The sequence below is a fragment of the Saccostrea cucullata genome, unplaced genomic scaffold (assembly GCF_032062105.1).
Source record: "Saccostrea cucullata isolate Sc308-1 unplaced genomic scaffold, CSIRO_AGI_Scuc_v1 ctg524, whole genome shotgun sequence".
Classification (NCBI taxonomy): Eukaryota; Metazoa; Mollusca; class Bivalvia; order Ostreida; family Ostreidae; genus Saccostrea; species Saccostrea cuccullata.
In genome coordinates, this window is record NW_026931135.1 from 121840 (window position 1) to 145467 (window position 23628).

The 23628-nt window shown below is 33.1% G+C and overlaps 1 protein-coding gene across 1 annotated transcript; it reads left to right on the top strand.

Annotated features, from left to right (window-relative positions):
• Window positions 1-12171: 12171 nt before the first annotated feature.
• On the top strand, window positions 12172-14656 carry LOC134231535 (uncharacterized). The gene is made up of 4 exons (XM_062713498.1): window positions 12172-12193; window positions 12958-13176; window positions 13298-13762; window positions 14007-14656. The coding sequence occupies exons 1-4, from the start codon at window positions 12172-12174 to the stop codon at window positions 14654-14656; spliced, it is 1356 nt and encodes a 451-aa protein (XP_062569482.1).
• The last annotated feature ends 8972 nt before the right edge of the window (window positions 14657-23628 follow it).

Here is a 23628-nt window from a genome sequence, read left to right on the forward strand (position 1 = left end):
AAATCTGTAAACAGATGAAAGTATTTAAAGTAAATGTGTAAATGTTCTGCTTATAATTTATGTGCATTAAATATGCAAATACATGTACTCTATCATTATTGCTACCCTCTTTATTAAATTTACCCATGCAGTGAAAGCAAGCTCTATTTATCTGTCTGTCTTACAAGATTTTATCAATTCATATTTATAATATTATAAACAAAGCACAAAATTTTTGGTCACTAAATCTAATGTACAATTATCTATTTAAAAATCACAAACCTTGAAAGAAGATAATAATCTTCTCTTGTCTTCTTTGGATTCTGTTCCAGAGTCAGCACATTAAGCCTTTCTACAATTCCATTCAATTTTTCTTTTGGTAATAAGAGCTTGTCGGACTTATCATTTTGAAACCATGTATAGAGTTCCTGCGTAAAAATCCTCTCCTTTTCATTAGCCATTTTAAATGGAAAGTGAACCACCCAAAACCCTGTGGGCTTTATATCAAGTGTATGTACAACAAGCAAATGAACTCTACTCACTGAGTATTAGTCGGTAAAGGTAAAGCAAAGATTTAAATGACTGTACATCAATAAAAACAATTCATAGTATTAAAATAGACCACCAATACACTGTCAGTAAATTCATGAAAAAAGTATAGAAAATTTTAGCAAATACATGTATTTCCTAATTGAAAACAGTAAATACATGTATTTCCTAAGCAGTATGGGAATTTCATGTATTTCCTAAAATTCAGTAAATACATAAAATTCCTGATTACACATATTTACTGTAACATATATATATATATATTATCAAATGCATGTGCATTAAAATGTTGTATGTTTACAAAGCTGATACATATAATTTTAAAAATATTTAAAAAACGAGAGAAAAGAAACGAAAAACGATCGTTTTCTGGAGCTCTTAAGCTAGAAATATATACCAGCGCTCCACCGATTTCTTATTCTTTCTCAAAATATTTGCCATTATGTTCAATACATTTCTTATACATGTCAATCAACTTCTCAAACACATAGTTGATCCATGTCTGGTCCAGTCCAGCGAGGATCCTTAAGGTTTCCTTCATGAACTCGTTCAGGTCTAAAAATCGTTGGCCTCTCAGCTCAGCCTTTAGGTAAGGGAAAATACATTGGTGCCAAGTCTGGGCTGTATCATTGGTGACTGATTCTGACAAATCCAAGCAAGTCAAATTCCAACTTTGTTTTTAACAGCTGTTGACTTGGCGCATTATCTTGATGGAAAATGTTTTTCCTTGTTTTGGTCTAAACCAGGCCTTTTTTTCCTCAGTGCATGCATAAGATCCCGTCGCAAAACCTTGGAATATTAAGCTACATTTACCGTCTGACCAGTATGGACAGCATGTGTTAGAATCATGCAATGTCTGTCCATAAACATGGGGAACATGTGTTTAACAGATCAGTGTCGTTCATTTTTCAGGATCCGTGGTACCCAATGTGCACATACCCTCTGCATCCCTAATCTTTACGAAAGTGTTCGATAAACGGATGATTTACTGATTCCAAGCATGTCCTCTATCTCTCACGTTCCGTCTTCCGTCTTGACGAAATATGTCGTTCAGATTTTCAACAATTTTTTCACTAACTTCTTTTGGTCGGCCTCTCTTTCCTGTCTTGGTATCCTCATATCCCTCTGACCATCTCATGTGCAATTTAACCACTAAGCGCGAGATACATGTGTTTCTGTGAACTTAAGCTTTTTATGTGTTTATGTCAATCCTAGCTCTAAGCAGAATTTCACAACTTCCAGGTACGCCGCCCTTGACGTTGACGTCGCCATTTCTTGCCAAATTGAACACAACAAACAGTTGCACAAAACCTCCAAAATTACGTAATAATCATATAATTTTGTGGGAAAATAGAACATTTTTCAAACATTGTTATATATATTTTTTCCCTGAAAATTTATTTTGAAACTTATATACTTTACAATTACAAATTCATGATAATTATTCTATTTTGTTGTTTTTGACATTGCGACGCCTCTCAATTGTTTGATACAAGATATCTTCACCATATCAATTTAACTCAGAAAATATTTAATATATCGATGTAATTTATTAAAGATTAAGTGTTCTTTGGTCTATGAAACTCCATTTCTCAGTGACGTCAATTAATTGAAGAACGCAGCTTGTCTACGAAATTTTGGAACAACCCTCGTATAGAAAAAAATCTTCTCTCTAGAACAAAACCATGGCTGGCCATATGTATATGGAAGCATCCACATTTGATAAAGATTCAAGATTGTTTTAATCATGATCCTTGGGATAAGGGAGGGGCTACATGTATTGTGGACGATCAAAGTTTTACACAAGAAAATATATATAAAAAATACCATTCAAATCATCTTCTTGAGAACAGCAAAGCCAGGGATAGTCATATCTTATTTGGAAGTGTCCTTAGGTAGAGTTTATTCAAATTTGTTCAAATTATGATCCCCCAAGGGCTCAGTTTGGGGCTACAGTGGACGATCAAAGATTGACATAAGATAATGTAGGATAATGTAGGATGACTCTTCTCAATATGCTCAAGAACAGCAAATTCATGATTTGTCATGTTTTTATGAAAGCATCCTCAGGTATATTGAAGATGCAGATTTGTTGAAATAATGACTCCGGGGCGTAAAATGAGACAAAGATAAAAGTTCAAAAAGAAAAAGCAGTTATTCTAATTGAAAAAAATACGTAATAATCCTCAGTGCACGAGATTCAAGTTTGCGTAGATTTAAATTTGTAAAAACCATACCCCACCCCGTTTAGGGTCAGGACAACTGATGCACATACTGTTCTGATTTATGCTTGTTCCTAGCTACAGGTGAGTGATATGGGCCATGGGCCTCTTTTTCATATCATTTTTTATCTAACAGATTTTATGGATTTTACAGGTAGTTCTACAGATACTGTATCAGTTCCCAGCGATTCTGTATTACCTTCACCCAGAAAGATACGTAAAATAGGTAAGCTAAGACTTTATATTTGACTGAAAAGTATCAGAAAAATACGAAGAATATCCTCTTCCAAATATGGTTGGGTTAAGATTTTAGCTAACTAGAGCGGCTTTTCTGATAATTATTTGTTTATCTGTCCGTCTCTCTATCTGTCTCCTAATCTTTCCTGTATTTTTTTCATATTTCAACTTCTTCTCAAGAAGCACTTCAATTTTAACCAAAGACTGTTCAAAACATCCTTTGCTAAAGGAAATTTTACATTGTAAATATAGGGGCAAGCCCACTCCCGAAGGAAAAATATCACGAAAAGATGTGGTATTTAATATCACGAAAAGATGAGGTATTTAAAACATTGTTTTGAAGAACGTATTGCCTTCGAGAGTAATGTGGGGCTGGAAAAAGTTTAAACATTTATATATAGGATTCTAAAAAAAAATCTTCTCAAAAAATCACCAGATTAAAAAAAAAATGATCCTATGTAGAAGCTTCCTCACAAAATATTCAAATAATTGCTCAGGGGGTACATGTAGAGTTGGCCAACAGAAAGGGAATAACATTTTTACATTGAAACATATAGAAATAACCAATAAAAATATTCTCAAACCCCACTTGACTACAAAACGTATATCTTATATCGAAACTTCCTGGTGTAGTATAGATTCTTAATTGCTCAAATCATTGTCCCTGGGTTAGGGTGGTACCTTTATAGCGAGCACGGCGAGGCGGCGCGAATAGACAAACGTTTACGAACGGAGGAAATTCGGGTTGAAATCTGCACAATGTTCCAAGAAATTTTATGAGTCCACGTGAAAAAATTCCAAACTCCCAATAATCCGTTGCGGTGAATAGCAACATGGTGGTTAAAACATAGCAAGAACTTGCTTGAAAAAAAAATTACAAACAACGATTTAATGCAATCTCCATGCCACAAAACTATCGTATGCGTTCTCAACTGTCAACTGGAATTTTTATTTGACTTCATACTTTCGTCACTTTTACGGCTCGGGTATTTCCGATTTTGTCGGAAACTTCCGAAAAATTCGGAATCTCGATCCCGATGCCTGGTAAATTATTTTTCTTGTATCCTTTTCTCTTTTTTTAATGAACTGAGGATAGGCAATGCAAGTAAAAGTGTAAAGGATTTTGGTAGTAAATAACTGCGCTCGCCCCAACGGTCGCCTCGTAGAACATATTAGAGAATAAAAGTTTTACATCGAAATAAGGAAATATAAATCTTTCAAAATATTTTCTCAAAACCACTGACAAAAGGAAACTTATTTGAAAACTCTGTAAGGCGGTAAATATATGAAAGGTTAAACCGGATGCCATGGGCAAACAACAGGCTACGCATGCGCGACAATGCTAGAGAGTTTTCAGCTTTGGTAACTTGCCTGTAGAATAATTTGCCCTGTTCGAATTAAACATTCCATTCACTGGCAAATCGCTCCTTTAAATCTGAATATCGCATTTATATATTCATTGGCGGATCCCAATTTCCCTCTTATACATATACAGTCAAACTTGTCTTAGCGGCCACTCGAAATCAAAGGCCACTAGCGGTCAGCGGCCACTTTAAGTTCCCACCGACGATTTTCCTATATTTTTAACTGGAATAAATGACCACTTGTGTAACGCCACCAGCGCCACCCAAATCCTCCCCCAACAGCCTTATTGACACTGTTATGGGCAGCCATTTCGTCACTCGTTGCGATCCTATCACATCTTTTAAACGCATTAGGTAATTATTTCCTCGATAGTTAATTTAACCTATTAATGCAAATTGATTTTAGATACGCCGAACTTGTGTTTATGGCAAAAAAAATATTTGTCCTGTTAGATCAATTTGTAATTATTTTTCAAGATCGCCGATTGAAAAATTAAAAAAAATGAATTACAATTGATATTTTTCCTCTAGCTATAGAAATTCACACCTTTTAGATTTTGATTCCATGTAGAAGTCCTAATTGCTACTCTTGTGAAAACAAAGTGCTTCATATGACATAATTATCTCGTGAATTTCACTATCAAGAGACTATCGATAGGGATTAGTTAGGCTCAACTGCACGTGACACCTGTGATGTGGTATGTTTTCAAGTGCGTATATACATCTCTCTGGTCAACTAGTTAAAATTTATTTTTGTGTCTGTGTCTGTTACATAGAAATTCTGACATCTTTATAAACAATGAAATTAATCAGACTTAAAAAACACCAGCAAGTAAGTTAATTACCGATTAATTAAGTTGAGGGGATGTTACATGTACACAGCTGACCATTTTTTTTAACATATGAATGTGAACATATTCTTACTTAAATTCAATGCTTTATTTCATTTACCATTAAACTGTACTTTTGTGTTTTCTTTTCTTTATTAAAAAGGATAATATTCCGACACTGTATGTATTTCTTCAAATGAAAATTGAAAGATAATATTTCACTGTAACAAAAGCACACTGATGAATGCAAGATTTTTAACTAATAAGTAGGAACAGACACATGCACAAAACCTTAAACATTTGAATTCTTTAAAATTCTTTTTAAATGAGCTTGAACTATTACATATACACATATTAAAATGCTATTGTAAAATTGACCTGTTTAATTATGATTAATTCATTTAATTGTAGTGCTTAATGTTGTTTATTTATTGACCGAATTTCTTTTTTGAGGGCAAACTGGAATAAGAGGCCACCTGTCTTAAGTGGCCAGTTACCAGACTTCCCAAAGAGTGCCTCTTGAAACACGTTTGACTGTACTTTTATTTACAAAATAAACTTTCATTCTATGGTACAAGCATTTTGAAAAGTAGGAAGAACTTACAGTATATAGGCAACTTAGTAACTTAACAACTTAAATAACAAACGCCATTCAACGACTAGTTCTAACTTTTAAAAGATAGAACAAGTTTTCTTCGGCATTAGTTTTGTGTATACTGTTTAACGTCCATCTCCAGATCATTTCACTGATATGGAGACGTCACCATTGCCGGTGAAGGGCTGCAAATTTAGGCCTATGCTCGGCACTCAGAGCCTTTGAGCAGGGAGGGATCTTTATCGTGCCACACCTGCTGTGACACGGGGCCTCGGTTTATACGGTCTCATCCGAAGGACCGCCCCATTTAGTCGCCTTTTACGACAAGAAAAGGGGTTCAATCTTTGATATTCCACCATATAGTCGATGAGCCTTGATGGTTAGTTTCAATAACGGACAACCAGGGTTCTCCATGAGCTGTTTTACTGTGTTGCTCCCGACACAGTAAAATTTTCTCCAACACAGTATCGATTCAAATTATATGCGTGCGACACAGTAAAAATTTTGCCGACACAGTAAAATCTGTGATAATTAGAAAATCTAAACATGTAAAGTCTCTCTAACTAAATCTTTAATCAAACAATTCTACCGTCTTTCAATTCTAAACGGTGGAGCATTTAATTACAAGGGCTTCACCTTGCTAATCAATTATCTCCTATAGACCCTCGCCGGACGTAACGCATCAGGGAACACAGACAAGTAATTTGTTTTCACACTTCCATAACGGTAAATTGGTAGTTGCAAAAAATACATAGTATTATTTTAGAAAAAAAAATTAAATATTTCTTTTTTATAGAGCCACAGCTCAAGAATTATGTTAAATGTAGCACTGACAGTCAAACATAACATCGTACCAAAGTCATTTCACTGATGTAAATAAATTGCTTAAAATTTTCAACATGTTCAAGGAACTCTTAAAAGTATTTTACCATTCTGAAGTTAGGTAATTCGATTAAGACAACGGACAAGTAATCACGGCAAATTTACGCTCAAAAATGTTAAGTACAAGTAGTTCGACAGTATCGACCAGAATTTCCTCTGCTTTTCAGAACACGTGGTTTTACTTTTATAAATATGCACGACCATACCATTTATGTAACGGATTATCAATTTTTTAAAAAGGATGTTTATGTATTCTTTTGTAATTATAATAAAAAGTGATTCGGTTGGGAATATAACCGCGAGAATATCGCGAAATTTTAGTATTTCGCGTAAACTCTGCAACAAAGTAACATTTCAAATGATGGAGAACCCTGGACAACAATTTTAAGTAAGAATGCAGTATTGCCGAAATCAAAAAATGTTAAATGTTGATCCAAATTCCAGTTTGAAGATTACACTTTGAAGAATTGCTTCGTCGATCACCAGTCGTCTTCATTGTGTACCAAGATTCACAATTACTATCGTTTTCAGTTTCATAATTTGTTTTTGGCATGCAGTGATCATCCACTGCTTCTAGAATTTTGTCAATATTAGGATGTAAATATTGTATGTTTAAGCAGTTACTTGATCCGAGGTGCAATATTGACAGACATTCTTCAGTAAAGCAAACAAGACGCAATGTGTCCAGAAGCGTGACACATCTCATCAGATCAAGTTAACATTATAATGATTCATTATTTTATATTTGCATATCCACTGCTATCTCCCACTATGAACATGTAGTCATCAACTGCATTTATAGGACTATAGACGCAATTGCTTCTACTATGAGTGCAATTGCTCTATCACACTCGTGTAGAACAGTCTCTCCTACACTTATATACCCAGTTGAGAAGTATATATATGAAATGTTTCATAAGAGGAATAAAAATAAGTTTTTAATAATATTCTTTAAAAAAAAAAGAAATTCAGAATATTTAAAATTGCTAATTTATACCTTAAAAATTCAATTTTGGTCATTGTATTTAATTGTATAATAAACATTTTAAAATTGTAGATAACTGCTATATTTTTATTTTTTCATATCATATATATTTGTACAAAGAAAGATAACTCTTCACACTTGGGTAATAACACTCAGAAAGAGGAAATTTTCTACTTCAAGAATGATTTCAGCTATTAAAAATAAATATGAAAAGCTAAAAAAAATTATAGAAAAGCATTCTGGAATAATAATCATTATAAAAGAATCTTCATTTTTCATCACAGTGTTAAATTATTGATTTTTGTCAGAGGGTTTCAATAACATTGATCGATGACGTCACATCTGCATAAAAACAAAAATTAAGAGAATGTGATGAAGGCGCTGCCTGTATCCAGATAACTGTTTGAGAGGGGAATACTTTATAAATTGTTTGTGATTTATTAGAGTAAAAGATCATTGATCAGGTGTACTGATTTTAAAACTGTATGTTTTTCATTACTGAAGACAAGAAGCCGCGTCCTCATGTAAGTTAGGATTTCCTCTGATATTCTTAAAAAAATCAAAGAATGCAAATATAAGTAATAAACAACGATTATTCAGTGAACATGGTATTATGAATAGCAACTGCTCTGCTGGCATATTTTCCATGATGCGCTAGCGCGCATCATGGAATATGCCAGCAGAGCAATTGCTATTCATAACGCCATGCTCACTGAATAACGTTGTTTATTTCTTAAATATACCCTTCTATAATTATCAAAATGCAATGAAATTGTACATATATTAATTATCTTTACCTTTCTGTTATTCATAAACTAAATATTTTTAATACGCAAAAACTATAGTCTCCATGTATTACGTCCTCAGTTCCAGGAAAAAGTGTGGTGATCTAGAATGATGTGGAGTAACACCGTTTTATGAGTGCATGAAAATAACAATAAAATCTGATAAAAAAAAAAACAGTTGTCAGAAAATGACTTTCTATACTCTGAATCTAAAAAGGCAGTCTGTTATTCTGATACCATTTGTAGGAAAAGTAAAAGTATATATGCTCTAAATTGAAAGATTGATTGATTTACTGATTGTTAATTACGCCACTCTCGAGAATTTTTAAAACGTCTGCAGTTCGGAAAAATAAGGCGGAAAATAAAAATTACAAGTAGACTGATTGTTTTTTTTTTAATTAAGGTCTTTCATTATTTTTATTTTTTCTCTTTCTCTCTTACACTATCCAATATATATATATATATATATTTTTTTTTTTTTTGCAAATAATTAAAAACAATGGCTAAAAAAATTAACAAAAATTTAATCCACATTGATCAATGATTTATATTAAAGGTCAAAGGTCAGGGATCAAATTCCAATCGATTTCAAGCTTCAAAGGTCCAATAAACAATTCAAATTGGGGGATAGCAAACACAGACATTTAAAACATCAAAGGCAGGATCAGATGCAATAGGTGATTGAGCATCCTCTGCCAATCCGTCTCATTCGCCGTGTGCACCTTATTTTGATCGGTGGATAAAGAAAAAAAAATCTGTCCTCAATTCAGGTATAAATACCCGAATTGAGGAAAACGTCAGTCGGCATTTACCTCAATTATAAATTGTATTTGCCGATGTACAAGTCATTGTGCATAGAACTTACTAAATGATGACTTTAGAGGAGACTGCTGATATTCGTGTTTCATCAACTTGTTTTCCAATAATTTTTCTCGTTTAAGCAATGTCTTGCGTATCGAATTAACTGAGAAATTTAAAGTACGTGTGCAGGTGATGAAGGTATATTGCTGTATAAGTAAGGGAAGCTAACCCTTACCCTAACCCTGAAAATCTAACATCAACATGTTTATGAAGGAGTTGGTTTTTCGATTACCATTTACGTCGTTTATCCGACTATTATTGATTGAGTGTCTTTTGTTTAACGCCCCTCTCGAGACGTTAATCACTCATATGGAGACACCAGCACTTACCGATGGAGCACACAGGGACATTGAACAGTGAGGGATCTTTTTCGTGCCAGCACCTACTGGGAAACGGGATCTCAGTTTATACGATCTCATCTGAAGGACCGGTCTCAGTGTTGATTCGAACCTGCGGCATAAGAATTAATTCCTTACTTCGCGACTCTTGAGTAGACATATTAACCACTGCGCTACGCGGCCAACAACTCAAATATGAAACAGATGTGTCAAACTCTGTAGTTTCGTTTATGTCAAGCTAACCAGGAAATATCGTATTGACATCATTATTAAAATAATCATTCAAAATAGACTATACGGCGTGGGTATATCTAAATGTCGAGTTGAAGGCCAGAGCAAGTGTTTTCTTCTTTTCAAGTATAAGACTTGTCACCAATTCTTGTCATATGAATACATAAGTTAGGTCTGCTTATAGCGGAGCGAAATAAGTACCCATCGGAATTTTTAAAGATTGTTTAAAGACAAGGTCTTCAAAAACCAAAAAGATTTTCTCAATTAGAAACTCTAGCAACTGTTTGATGTCAACTTTAGCGTACTTTTATGTACAATCATAATGTTTTTCAACAAAAACTTTGGCAAATGACCTATGACAAGGCAAATAAATTTTCGAGTTCCATTTTCATTTGGAAAAAAAACTGTCGGTGATATCGAAAAGTTTAAACTTCCTGTGTGGAATGGCTGTGTGTAAAGTTGAAAAGTCTTAAATTTGTTGAATTTAGTAGAATCTTGTGATTTCAAAATTTCCGAAACGTTTTTGGAATTTTTAAGTATCCATATCTGATTAATGAAACTCTTCATTAAAGCTGCGGTAAAACTCGTTGAGAATCCCAAAGAAATATCCACTGAAATATGTGAAATTTACAGCAATCAACAGTGTTTTATAGACAACATCCAGCGACTGTTTGCCAAAACTCAACTAATTATCACTTATTATTGTTGATTGACTTAAAGACACAGCAAATTTGATAAGAATCATTTTGGGAGTAGTTCGCACTGTTTTAGAGAAACATTTGACGGTAAAAAAGCTTAATACTCAATGGCCACCCTATGTTTTAAAACATAAATGAAAATGACAGCGTGTACATGGTGTAAGAATATCTAGACAATTATTATTTTTTAATCAGAAGTTGTAGTTATCAACGTTTGTCTGAAATTCCGACAGATAATGAATCTTAAATCTATTGCTTAAAAGCTTCAAAACAAAATTAACAATAAGATAAACTTAACAAAAGCAGCAAAGGTTTGAAAGAGCAAAGTATTGCAAGAGCACAAAGATTTATATGCTATTTTCTTAAATATTAGCGGTCTTGTTGTTCATATTCGTATCGGGGAGGCAATCAAGGTTCTGGAGAAGTTTAGAAAAAAAAGTCTTAAATAAACTGAAATGTTTATGAGAGGAAGGATCCATGATAAGGAATAAACTACTTTAAATTTCCCCATGACGGTGACCAAACCCGCACGCCCTACAGAGGAAAGGATATTTGGGGAAAAACAGGAAGTTAATGTATTGTCACACCAACAATATTCGCCAGATCTTTCTCCTTTTAACTTGTTTCATGTCAAGACTTGAAAAAAAAACTTTCAGAAAGATGAAACAAATCTATGAAATCATTGGATCTCCAAAATTATAGTATACGAAGGAACACATTCAAAAATGAATTCTAAAAACAGTCAGACATTAGAAAAAATATTACGGATGTGTATTCTAATTAAAAGAGAATATTTAAGACAAATTATTAAGACCAAAGCATACAAAAACTTTTCTTGTTTCTTTCCGAGTACCGAGGAGATGATTTATTGAACAGCTCTCGTAGATATATCGAGGTAAATTCCCATACCTCTTAAAAAGCTTGAGGTCTGTTTTAATCTGTAATTAAGTTCTTTTGATCAAGAAAAAGTACTTTTTTCATATAAAAATGTTTTACTTATGTCCTGTCTATATTTTGATAACATTTGAATCCTATACGTACAACAATGCGGGTGTGTCTTGATCTTGACCAAAGGTCATTTCAGCAAGATCAAGATCTTAAGAAGAAGTTTATTGTTCGTACTGTTTTAAAACTTTTCAATGTAAAATTGTTGAATTTTATATATAATGCAAAAATTGTGAAGTATAGAATTAAAAGGAATATTATAATGTATGAGTTATTTGTTTCTCCATTGTATCACTCTCCTGGGTAACACTCAGCAAGCAAAGATAAATAGAAAAAATGATTGATTGTATGTTTTTTATGTTCCATTAATGAATTTTTACTCATATAGAGATGATGTTCATATCTTGAAGGTCACATATGATGCTATCTTCATTCGAGGTCATAAAAAATAAATAATAATGCTTCATAAAACCTGTCACAAACAAACAAACTGTTTATGCCTAGGTCACATTTCCAGGCCGGTAGCCATAGACCAGTCGTTATGGGTGGTAATCCGTGGTGTTAACGATGCCCTTACATCGGTCCATATCGGCCTAGAAGTCCTTAAAGAATCAGTCACATTATCCAGCGATGAATATACGTTGGGCAACCAATGCGTTTTATGAGAAAAATGGCGTGGTTGCAGGCCGGACGTACAAAGGCCCAGCGATGCATTGCTAATCATAAAACGATGTTCCTGGATAATCGGTCGATGTATATTACATCGCTCATACATTGGTGAACATCGTTCGTACATCGGTCGACTACGGGCCAATGTTTGGTCGAACATCGACCGATGATCGGTCGTTATCTGTTGAACACCACTAAACTCCCCGATGACCTCAGAATCAACGGATATTGGACGATGCTCGGCCATACATCGGCTGATCCTTTAAAGATGTTTTAATGATGGGTTGCCGATGAGGAGCGATGTGAGGCATCGGTAGAGACATCGCTGAATTTTAACTACGAATTCCTACCGATGACCCCACCGATTCGCAAAAACTACTCAGTCACCGTCCAATCACTAATGGTGCCCGGCCGGCAACCACGCCATTTTCATCAAAAAAACGCATCGGTTTCTCATCGTATACCCCATCGTTGGATAATGTGACTTATAATTTGGTGGACCTAGTTTAGCTTAAAGATGGTTGTTATTTTTTACTCAAACAGTCCTAAGGTCACCAGATCGGTAATAAAAAAGACAAAATATTATTTTCGCCATTTGCAATAATAGGTCAGAAGTATTCAGAAAAAAATAAGACAAAAAAAATTTCTTTTGAAATTTGTATTAAGGAATTAGTTTTTGAAACTCCCTTTTTCTATTAAATGTTTAAGTTTAAAGTGATCCGGCAAACATTGAGTAAACTTTTTCAAGGTATTGAATTATTTGTCATTTTTAATTATTTTATTTCAGAAACGAACTCCTTTGGATCTGAGATTATTTTAGCAAAAAAAGCTGAAACAACTAAAAGAAAAAGGAGACTCACCGACCAACATTCATATCAAGAGAATCACAAGGAATACACTGAATATGTAGACATTATAAAGAGTGTGGATTATATCGACTGTTCAGGTCTACATTTCAGTAATGCTGAAAAGCAGATCAAAAATTTTAAGTCATTCTCTCAGTCCAGTATTGATGATTTTCTTGAATGGATGGCAAACTGTGATGAAGTCTTTAAAAAGACTCGTTCTGCGAAATGCCGAATCATTTTGTCCACTTTATTTTCTGAATGTACAAAAAAAACTATTAGAGTTCAAGCCAAGGGAACTTTCTCTTATTCATCGATGCCTGGAATATGCATTGGGAAGTGGTACATCTATAGACTTTGGAGGATATATTCGTCGTGCTAGAAGACATACTCTTGGATATGGAAGTGTAGGGGGTTTTGTGGATTTGCCAAATGATCCTCAAAAAAATCCTAATGGAGAGGCATTTGGTCTTATAACTTGTTCACATGTTGTATTTTCTTCAGATAAACTGAAAATACCGAGAAGTGAATTAAAAGATATGTTGGACAAAGAATCTGATTTTGAAGTAGAGGTTTTTGATAAAAATCAACAAAAATTTCATGTATGTGGCAAACTAGTGGATAAATGTTTTCCAGAAAGGTGCTCAGATAGTAAAAATTTAGTTGACGCTGCTTTGATCAAACTAGATCAAGCTGTGAAAAACTTTGGCTTCCCGGTTACTGTAGCCGACCAGTTATACTCGGCAGGTATGTTAAGAGTTCTCATTACTCATTGCCCCACCTATTGCTGAGTGTTCTTGACCATTATAAATAAAAAATTTACATTTCCATTGATGAAGTACAGATATTCGATGAAAAAACATTTCAGTAACCAAATGGTTGCGTTTAATTTTCTACTTTATATACAACTTGATTTTTCCATTTGATATATCTTAAATTCAAAAATTGAATTAAATATAATAGTATAAATCATATTCTTTTTAAATTTCAGGTTTTGTTTCAAATACGCCACCTGTTTTTAAAGGCGATGTTATTACTGTAAAAGATCCTGACCCTATCCTTGGACTAAGCAATAAAATTCCAGGTGCATCAGACAGTGTCATAAAATACGGAAGTAAAACAAAGTTTACCATCGGAAATCTCTATTATAATGGAGTGCATGTCCGCTTTTTGAACGAAACTTTAGCTTTACCAGACAATATCAACTCTGCTGTTATGTACAACCAAATAGAAATTCAGAGTCTTCCTCATGGAACATTTTTTGAGCCTGGTGATTCGGGGGCCTTTGTGTTTTGTATTAACCGAGACAAGACACTGAGTTGTCTTGGGATGGCGATAGGCACGAGCACAAAGGGATCCTGTCTCGTGACACCAATGACTAGAATTTTAGATTCTTTTTGTCTTCCTCATAAATTAAAGCCGTGCTCTCCCTTTGTTTCTACAGCAGATCAAAAAGGAGCTAATTTGCAAGCGTTACTGACAAATTTGCAAACAAACATACAAACGTCAATGGCAGATATGCAAACAGCACTTCAAACAGAAATTGGAAACTTGAGGGCGGAAGTTCGGGAAACTAACGAGAAAATCCAAACAGAAATTGACAATCTGAAAACAAAACCTCAAAAGTCGAGACAGCAATAATTCAAGCAGAAAATACAAATTCAAAAGCACTAGTAAAAGAAGAAAAAGAAAAATCTTTCAAAGGGTTACTGTGTGCCTTCAAACTCAAGTGACGTCAATGAATATTAAGAAGTTCATAATAAATCAAAGAAAATATAGTTTTGCATACTGGTATATGAAATAGTCAAGCATGTGTGAAAATTGAAAGATTCTTCTAAGATCCTTTTTCAAGGGTGTTTGCGACAGTAAAGGGGATATTTAAGCCCCTCCTTATCTAAAATATTTATCTATGATTTTCCAACATAATTAGATTCGTGTATTGATGAAGTATCATTTCAGACACAAACTGTTAAGTGTTTAATTAATGCAGATGACATTGTTATTTTATCTTCATCAGCTAAAGGTATATAAGCAAGATTCACTAAATTTGAAGAGTATTGCTCCAATTGGTGTTAAAAGGTAAACATTTAGAAAAGAAAAGTCGTGATCTTTAATAAAGCTGACAGTAACTTTACCTGATATTTTAAAATTAAATGATAGACTGTCTGCTTAGCTACAAATATCTTGGACTCCACCCTACTGTATCTGAAATTTTTTTTATGTAGCAAGATCAGAGCTCTATAAAAATGCATTAAAGGCAATTTTTGAATGAAGAAATTATTTTATTAAATTGAAATCTGGGATTAAACAAGTATATATGTATTTGACTCCACCATAAAACGGAATCCTTTTTATAATGCAGAAGTCGGTGTGCAAGTAATAATTATACTAAATTATTCCAAAACTGCCGAAATTTAGAAGTTCAAGACTGCTTTAGAAATCTACTCTGTGAAAGAATACACCTTAAATTATGTAAATATGTACTCGGTGTTGACAAGAAAAGTACAAATTTTGCAGTATTTTTTGAATTGGGGAGGTTGGAAAACTTTATAAAATTAATGAAGTTATAGTACTCATAGTCCTTTAAACATGTAAATGTATTTTGCTGTAGTTCTTGTAATTAAGACCGGACTGTTGTTAAAATGATTTATGTCATTCACCAATTGTTTTGCTATTCATTGGCTTATCTTTTCCTTGGCTGTATAATTACAATAAATTAATATAGTTATAATGGGAAAACATTATGCCCTTATATATTTTTTGTTTTTATTTTTCTTTTCTTTTCTACTTCTTTTATCGTCTTTCTTTCCTCCTTTCGATCTCTTTTCTTTATTAAAACAACCTTCACACGTTTCCAGAGGTGTACATGTTTATGTTTTTGTTTTTATGTAAGTTTGATCCTTGTATATGCTATTTATAATAGGTACTTGAATGAAGATGTATATGTGAATATACTTTAATTTGTATATTCTTATTTGAAATAAATGAGAAAGTTGAAGAAAAGATACACTCATAATTTATATGAATTCCAATTTATTAATTTGGGGGGAAAATCATATTTCAGTACAGGGAATGATGCACAGAGGAATTATTTGTGATTTGTATATCACCTGAGTCACTCAGGTAATCAATACACGTTCCTTTTGCATATGTCGTTCGTTTGAATATTTTCAAGCTCTCTCTGATACTGCTGGACTAATTTAAATTAAATTTGACATATAGCAGCTATTTGTCAAGAGAAATTAAAAATTGTGACATTTTGACCCCCCACCCCACCCCCTTTCCCTACGACCTTAGGGGTAAGACTTACACTACAAAACTTGATGCAACTTTTTAAAATCTAAATCAAACTATTAAAGATTTTATTAAGCATGAAGCCTTCTACTTATATTGTGAAATTCATGGCTCCATGTTCAGAAGGTTCTGGTTTTAGGTTTAAGCTCTTTTGATAATAATAGAGAAAATGCATTAATTATTTTATAATCTCTGCTTAAGGAATAAAGCTTATTTTAACCTATGTTATACGATATAATTCACATAATTTTGGACAGTTTCTGCTAAATAATTTAACTTTAGTGTAGAGAATAAGAACATTTCCCCTCCAAAAATAGATTCAAATTCAGCATATTTTAAAAATAGCGGAGTAATACTTTCTTAGCTTAACTCGTTGTGACATAGGCAAGGTATCTTTTAAGATATAAAAATGATGTTTTATCCAATTAACAAATATGTATCCAAACATTTTGAATTTCATGGACCCTTTATAGATGAACCAACTTGAAGTTAAAATTTCTTTCTTTGGAAAAAAAAATCAATGAAGAACACCATAACCATAGTCTCTTAAACTTTTTCTTTTTTTTCTTTGTTTCCATTTGTTGAATATATAATGATGACAAACATAAATTAATATCAGAAAAACTTATCCTTGAACAGATAGTAAAAACATGAAACCCCGGAATTTCCAGAAGTAGGTAGGATCAGGAGCCTAGAATGGGTAAGCTTCTTAGTTGGACGGGTTACACATGAATGAAAAAATTCGCGATATCAGCATTTGATTTGATGATGAATTGTATTTGCTATAGACGACTTTCACATTTACAAAAGTTATTCTCCGGCGTAAGACGCTTTTTTCCCTCTATAACCTTACCAACTTTAAGGGTCTGTATCTTTGAAATAAATCGTAATGAATATCCTCATTATGTTTTTCATGTTGCCCCATAATCTGGCAATACAGGTACGGATCGAAATTGTCTGATAACGTTTGAAGATTTAAAATATCAACAGTTAAATTACAAAGGACAAGGTTGGAAAATGAGCGTTACACCGATAACGGGAGGTAACTCTTGTATCAAACATAGAAATAAGAAATGATGACTTAAATCGAGACTGTTGATAATCTTGCTTTATCAACTTTTATGTAAATACTTGCTTCCTTTTAGAAAATGTTCATTTAACATGCCCTTCCGTATCGATTCAACTGAGATATATTAACTCCGTATGCATGTGACAAGTGTAAATTGCTGAATGAATAATGGAAATTGACGATTGAAAAGTTAAAGTCAACACGTTAATGATAAAGCTTTTTTTGTGTATTAATGATAAATATAAATGTCAATTAAATATAAATGAAAATTCAAAAATGAAACATGTGTAACAAACTGTTTTATTACTTTACATTACAAGCTCACAAGAATATATTATAAAGTTACAAAAGTTGAATTTATTGTTTATCGACAATACGGGGTCCACATATGTAAATGTCGAGTTGAAGGCCACAGCAAGTGTTTTCTTATTTCTAAGGAAACGATTTAAGCAATTTCTGCTTCAAATAAAAACAAGAATAGGTTTACTAATAGCTGGGCGATATTGGTATCCACTGGAATTCCAATAGATAATTGTTTGTATCTCAACCCTCTGAAAACAGATGAGGGGTCTGGTGCCATGGTGGTTAGCATCAGCTCTCAGTTTTCTTGCATCTCAGGGATCGGTAACGTTATAGTAAAAGAGAAATATATAAAACTATAACGCTTCAGATCTGCAACTATAGCAATTTCAATTTGATACATGTAATGCAATACATGTTACCAATGTTCGTGGATTTCGTGGATAACCCTGACCAACAAATTTACATCCCTACGAATTTATATATGCGAGGGTCATTCAAAAAGTTCGTAGACTTTTGTCCTAACTTTTTTATTTAACGTCAAATTATAGTCATAATCAGGAAATAACGGAAAAAATCCGACATCAATTCAGTGTATAAATAATGGATTAACAATTGGTATGAAATACGTCAGTCAGCATTTCATTCAATAATAAATTGTACCTGCCGACAAGTCATTGTATCGACCATAGAATTTACGAAATGATGACTTTAAACGAGACTGTTGATATTCTTGTTTCATCAACTTGCTTGTCAATAATCTACCTCGTTTAAGAAATTGTTCATACGTAGAGCATGCTCTTGCGTATCGAATCAAATGGGATATATATACCCCGTATGCAGGTGATGGAGGTATATTGCTGCATAAGTAAGGGAAGTTGACGATAGAAAAGTTAAAGTCATCACGTTTATCATACAGCTTGGTTGTTAGATTACCATTAGTGTCTTTTTCAAGTAAAATATCCAAGTAAGAAGCAGATGTGTCGGACTGTGTGGTATGTTTTATCTCAAGTTTACCAGGATATATCGTGTCGACATAAGAATGGAAATTATCATTATTAATTGACAAAACGTCGTCGATATATCTAAATGTCGAGTGGAAGGCCACAGCAAGTGTTTTCTTCTTTTCACGCATAAGATTTTGCATAAATTCTGCTTCATATGAATATAAAAATAAGTTTGCTAATAACGGAGCGCAATTTGTACCCATGGGAATTCCAATAGATTGTTGGAATACCTGGTCTCCAAAAACCACATAGATATTGTCAATCAGAAACTCAAGCATTTTCTTGATGTCAACTTCAGAGTACTTATGTGTGCAATCAGAATCTGTGTTAACAAAGTAATTTTTTAAATGACCAATGACGAGGTAAGTAAATTTACGAGTTCCAATTTTGTTGAAGAAGCAGCTGTCAATGATATCAAAAAGCCTGGATTTTAATTTATCGTGGGGAATTGTTGTGTATAAAGTTGAAAAGTCGTAAGTTTTTAAGCTTTTTAAAATAATTTGAGTAAAAAAAATTGGAATGTATCTTCATATTTATTAAAATTACCAAGGATTTAGAACAGCAAAAATTGGGTCACGGAGCACCGTCAAATTTCGGTAATTTACTAATTTTCACTTTATAGTAGGTACAGCCATACCTTCTAATGAATGGAACTGAAACGAAATAAAATTTACATGTTTAAATAAAGTATTGCTGTATTAGTTAAAATGAAATCAGGTTATGTAATATGTCGTTCCATTTAAAAGATATCAGTTTCTAAATACATATAGACTTGATTAATAAAAGCAAAAAACCATGACGTTGGAGGACGTCACGGAGCAGCAAGTAGCAATAAAATTGTACTTTACATTCGGAAAACTTCTTCAAAAAGCTTACAAAATCCGTATAAACCAGGATCTGTATGAAAAATAATCTGTGTATTTGTATTAAATGGAAAATACAACTTTTGAGTGATACCGAGTTTGAATCGGACGATGGATTGTCTGTAAAGAAACGGGTTAAAGTTAAAAATATTGTCGAAAGAGTTAGGAACGTCATTGAACGTGATGTTTGCTTCACTGTTGCAGAATTAATAGAGTTACATGGTAAATTAAAGAATTTGAAAACAATGACATTCTTACTCAAGTTATATTTGTACCCGGTACAATTGTTCGCAAAGTAGTTGTTAAGTGTTATGGATATGTTTTTTAAATGGAGATGACACTACAAACCGTGTTTGAAATTAAGAAAATTAGTATAATTTTGACAAACATTCTCAACGTTGTCCTTGACGTTAAAATGTTGGTTAACTGTGTTCCGTGGTAACAAAACATGTTGGTTTAAATTTTGGCTAACATGAGTTCTATTTAATCAAATGGAATGAAACTTCACACTTCTGCAAAATAAATGTTTATGTTTACGAAAATGTGTTGATCTATAATCTTGCTATAATTATATGACGATGAGAAGCATTGTCTACGTATTTTTTGAATGACCCTCGTACAAACATATATTTTATCATTTGTTAAAAGTTACGATTACAGAGACTATTTTATATCGTAAACTACCCGTTACCCTTGTATCCGTGTGATTGCGCATAAAGAAGACAAACTGTATATTATGTGGTTAAAGACACAAAACCAAAATAAAAAAAAACAACAAAAAAGTATTAAGTATCAAAGACATCGATAACTATACACATTTAGCAATAAAATGGTAAATACAACTGTTAAATCTAAGTAGTGTTTACATTACAGACCAACACGCTTAAATGTCCCTTTAATGAGGTAAATTATCACTGCGATTTTGGAGTAGTGCTAATCAGTCAATTAGCAAGAATTTGTTCAAGGGTAAACGTATTATCGTTCTAATTGATTTAGAGATTTAAAAACATATTCTGCGTATCACTGATGTTTTTAGCCGGGCTTATTGCTCAAAGAGCAATTGCCGGCTTATGTGATCCTGTTCAAGGCAGGATGTTGACCCCATAGTCGCCATTTTAAAGTTACGTGCAAAAATATAGTTCTTACTCTCAACCGCTTTTGAGATAATACAAACGCTAAATAAAGCAACAAAAATAAAACGAAGTTTTATCTATATAAAATAAACATTAGAAGTAATGACTTTGAAAACTTCATAAGTAAAAGAACATAGTTCATTAGCGTTTGGAATTTTGATAATCAGTGTTACCGTAGTTCTCTACACATACGAGGTAAAGCAGGAGAGGGAACCAGACTGGCCTGTTTGTTTACATTTAGCTGCGGTACCAGATTAATTCTGATTCTGACAAAATCGGACCGTGGTATTAGGATTGAAAACTCACTGTAAGTGTCTTATCATTTATATAGATAGTTTTAAAATAATTTTTTTATCAGAATATAAACGTGATTCATGTAAGAAATCCATTCCACCCTGTAAATGAGCCCGGCTCTCTGTACTTCTGAGTACTTTGATTATAATTATGTTCCCCAAACGAAGTTGGGGAACATATTGTTTTTACTTTTTTTCTGAATTTTCTTCTCCGGTACTTTTTTTGTCCGCGAGTGTTCTCGTAAACTTCTCATCTAATCTAGGTGAAACCTTTTTAGGGTCAATAGGTATGTTATGTAGATGTGCGGAACGAACGTCATTTTGCGCGCACGTTCGTGCATGTGCGCACACGTGTAACGCGTAAAATGACCAATATGATAGATATAGCCGTAACCTTTTCAATTTTTGATGAAATGCTTTGAAACTCATAATATAAGGATATATTAGTAGTATAGACATGATGACATGGTCAAAATAGCAAGATCTCACGCGCATGCACGTGCGCTTCTTTCCGATTGGCTGAAACTAAAGTATTTATATTTTTTTTTCTGACAAAATCCTTTGAAATTTTGAACATAGTCATACATTATGAAGACCTACAACATGATATATAAGAATAATCATGAACGCACGCACATGCACGTGTGCTGCAGCAGCAATCTGATTTGCTAAAAGTTTAAATGCCTGAAACTTTCTTAGTTCTCAATAATACAGGGTCAAATTTCTAATATGAATAGATATAATGAATGTTTACATTATTCTACTATCAAAAGTAAATGCAAGGACGTCATGCACATGCGCGCACACAAAATGTGTTTTAAGACAGTATACTTAAGTCTTTTGATGTTCATGCAGAATTAAGAACTTCTAAATGCAAAGACATGTAACATACTAAAGCAGATCTTTTTACCCTTGACCTTGATACTTAGGTCAAGGTCACTAGTAACCTGAATAAAATGTTGATATTAGCTATTTACCAAAATGACCTTGACCTATGAACTTAAATCGACCTTAACCTTTGATCTTAACCCAAGGGTTGAAAGAAAAAATCCCCCCTCCCCCTCACACACAAAGTAAAGAATCGCTATAAAGCTCAAATTGCACCTCGGACCCACATAACATTTCAAGGAAACTGCAGAAAAAAGCTCGAGAAAAGAGTATTAAAATATTTGATGTGAGTTTCCAAAGTATATAGAAATTATTAATATAATTAATTACAAATCCTGTCGTGTTTGAAATTGAAGTACAGATAAACAAAGTTGGTATATAAGCCTTTTATGATTACATGTATTTATTCGGATGTCGTTAAAAGCATTCAATTCTACTGATTTGAAATAATATTTTAATACCAAGCATTCTTTGTTTATTTAACCTTTGAAATTTAATTGATTTTTTTTTAGAATTACGCAATCACCAGAAATACAAAATCAAAATACATGTACGCTCCTTCGTAAAAAAAAGTTATCAGGTATTTGCATTCTTGAAAAATATATTAATAAGAAGGAGAAGATGTTAAAGAATATTGGTCACATTAGCTGAGACGAAAGTCTTTATAAATATCTCTTGTAAACTCCAGAAAGTAGCCTCCTAGGCATTGGAAAAAATGAATAGTTCGGTCAAAAACCTTTGCATGTTTATATTCATTTACATAGTATATAAAATGTACTAGGCACAGGTACCAGAGTTGTCAAAATGACCAGAGAGGAAATATAAAAAAAAAATCTGAACAGATTAAAGGAAAATCCCTTTTCTATATATGGAACTACAATTGACTAAGTTCATTTTGATTGGTTAGCAATCGGCGTGATATCCTTAGTCGACTTTAACACAGACTAGTCGTCGGAATAAAACCAACTTTGAGCCCGAGATTAAAATCAGTATAGAATTTAAATGTGAATAGGTATTTCAAAGAATGATATATACTTGAAATGTGGCAACTTTATATCTGTATTTTTTCCATTATTCGCGGGATGGAAAGATGTGTTAATCGCTTAAGCAACATGTCATGATCATCTTGCATATGCATGTACATGTACCTGTGCGCCCATGCAAAACGTTAAACGATATATAGTTGATATCATTATAACTTTGATATCTTTAAATGAAATTCTTAAATCCTTAGTATATTTATAAAAGGTCTTACAGGAAAAGCAAGGGCACGAAAAGGGACATGGGGAGCGTTTGGGGAACATCTGTAACGGTCCCCGTTACAATTAGCCCTAGTTATAATTATTATTCACTGTGAAATTACGGGTGTAATTTGGCGGTACAAGCCCCGGTACACATTTGTGTTCATAAGATAGATAACTTAAAAAAGTAACTTAAATAAGTAAGATTGTCGGAGTTATCCTTATTTATTCTAACTTTATAGAAAAAAAAAACGAAATAAAACTTGTAACCAACGAAATGACGTCCACACGAACCGGGAAATATTTGGCTACCCACGAACATTGACCCCCAAGAATAAAAATGATTCCATAGTATTTATATTCTGGGATTTTTTACGAATAAAGTTACAAAATACACGCACAATTTAAAAAAAAAACTAAGCTAAAAAAAATTATAAACAGTTTAAACCACTCCTTTGATTATCAAAATTTAAGCAGTCTTTGAATGGAACACTGCTATGATTGAAATTACTTGAACACACCTTT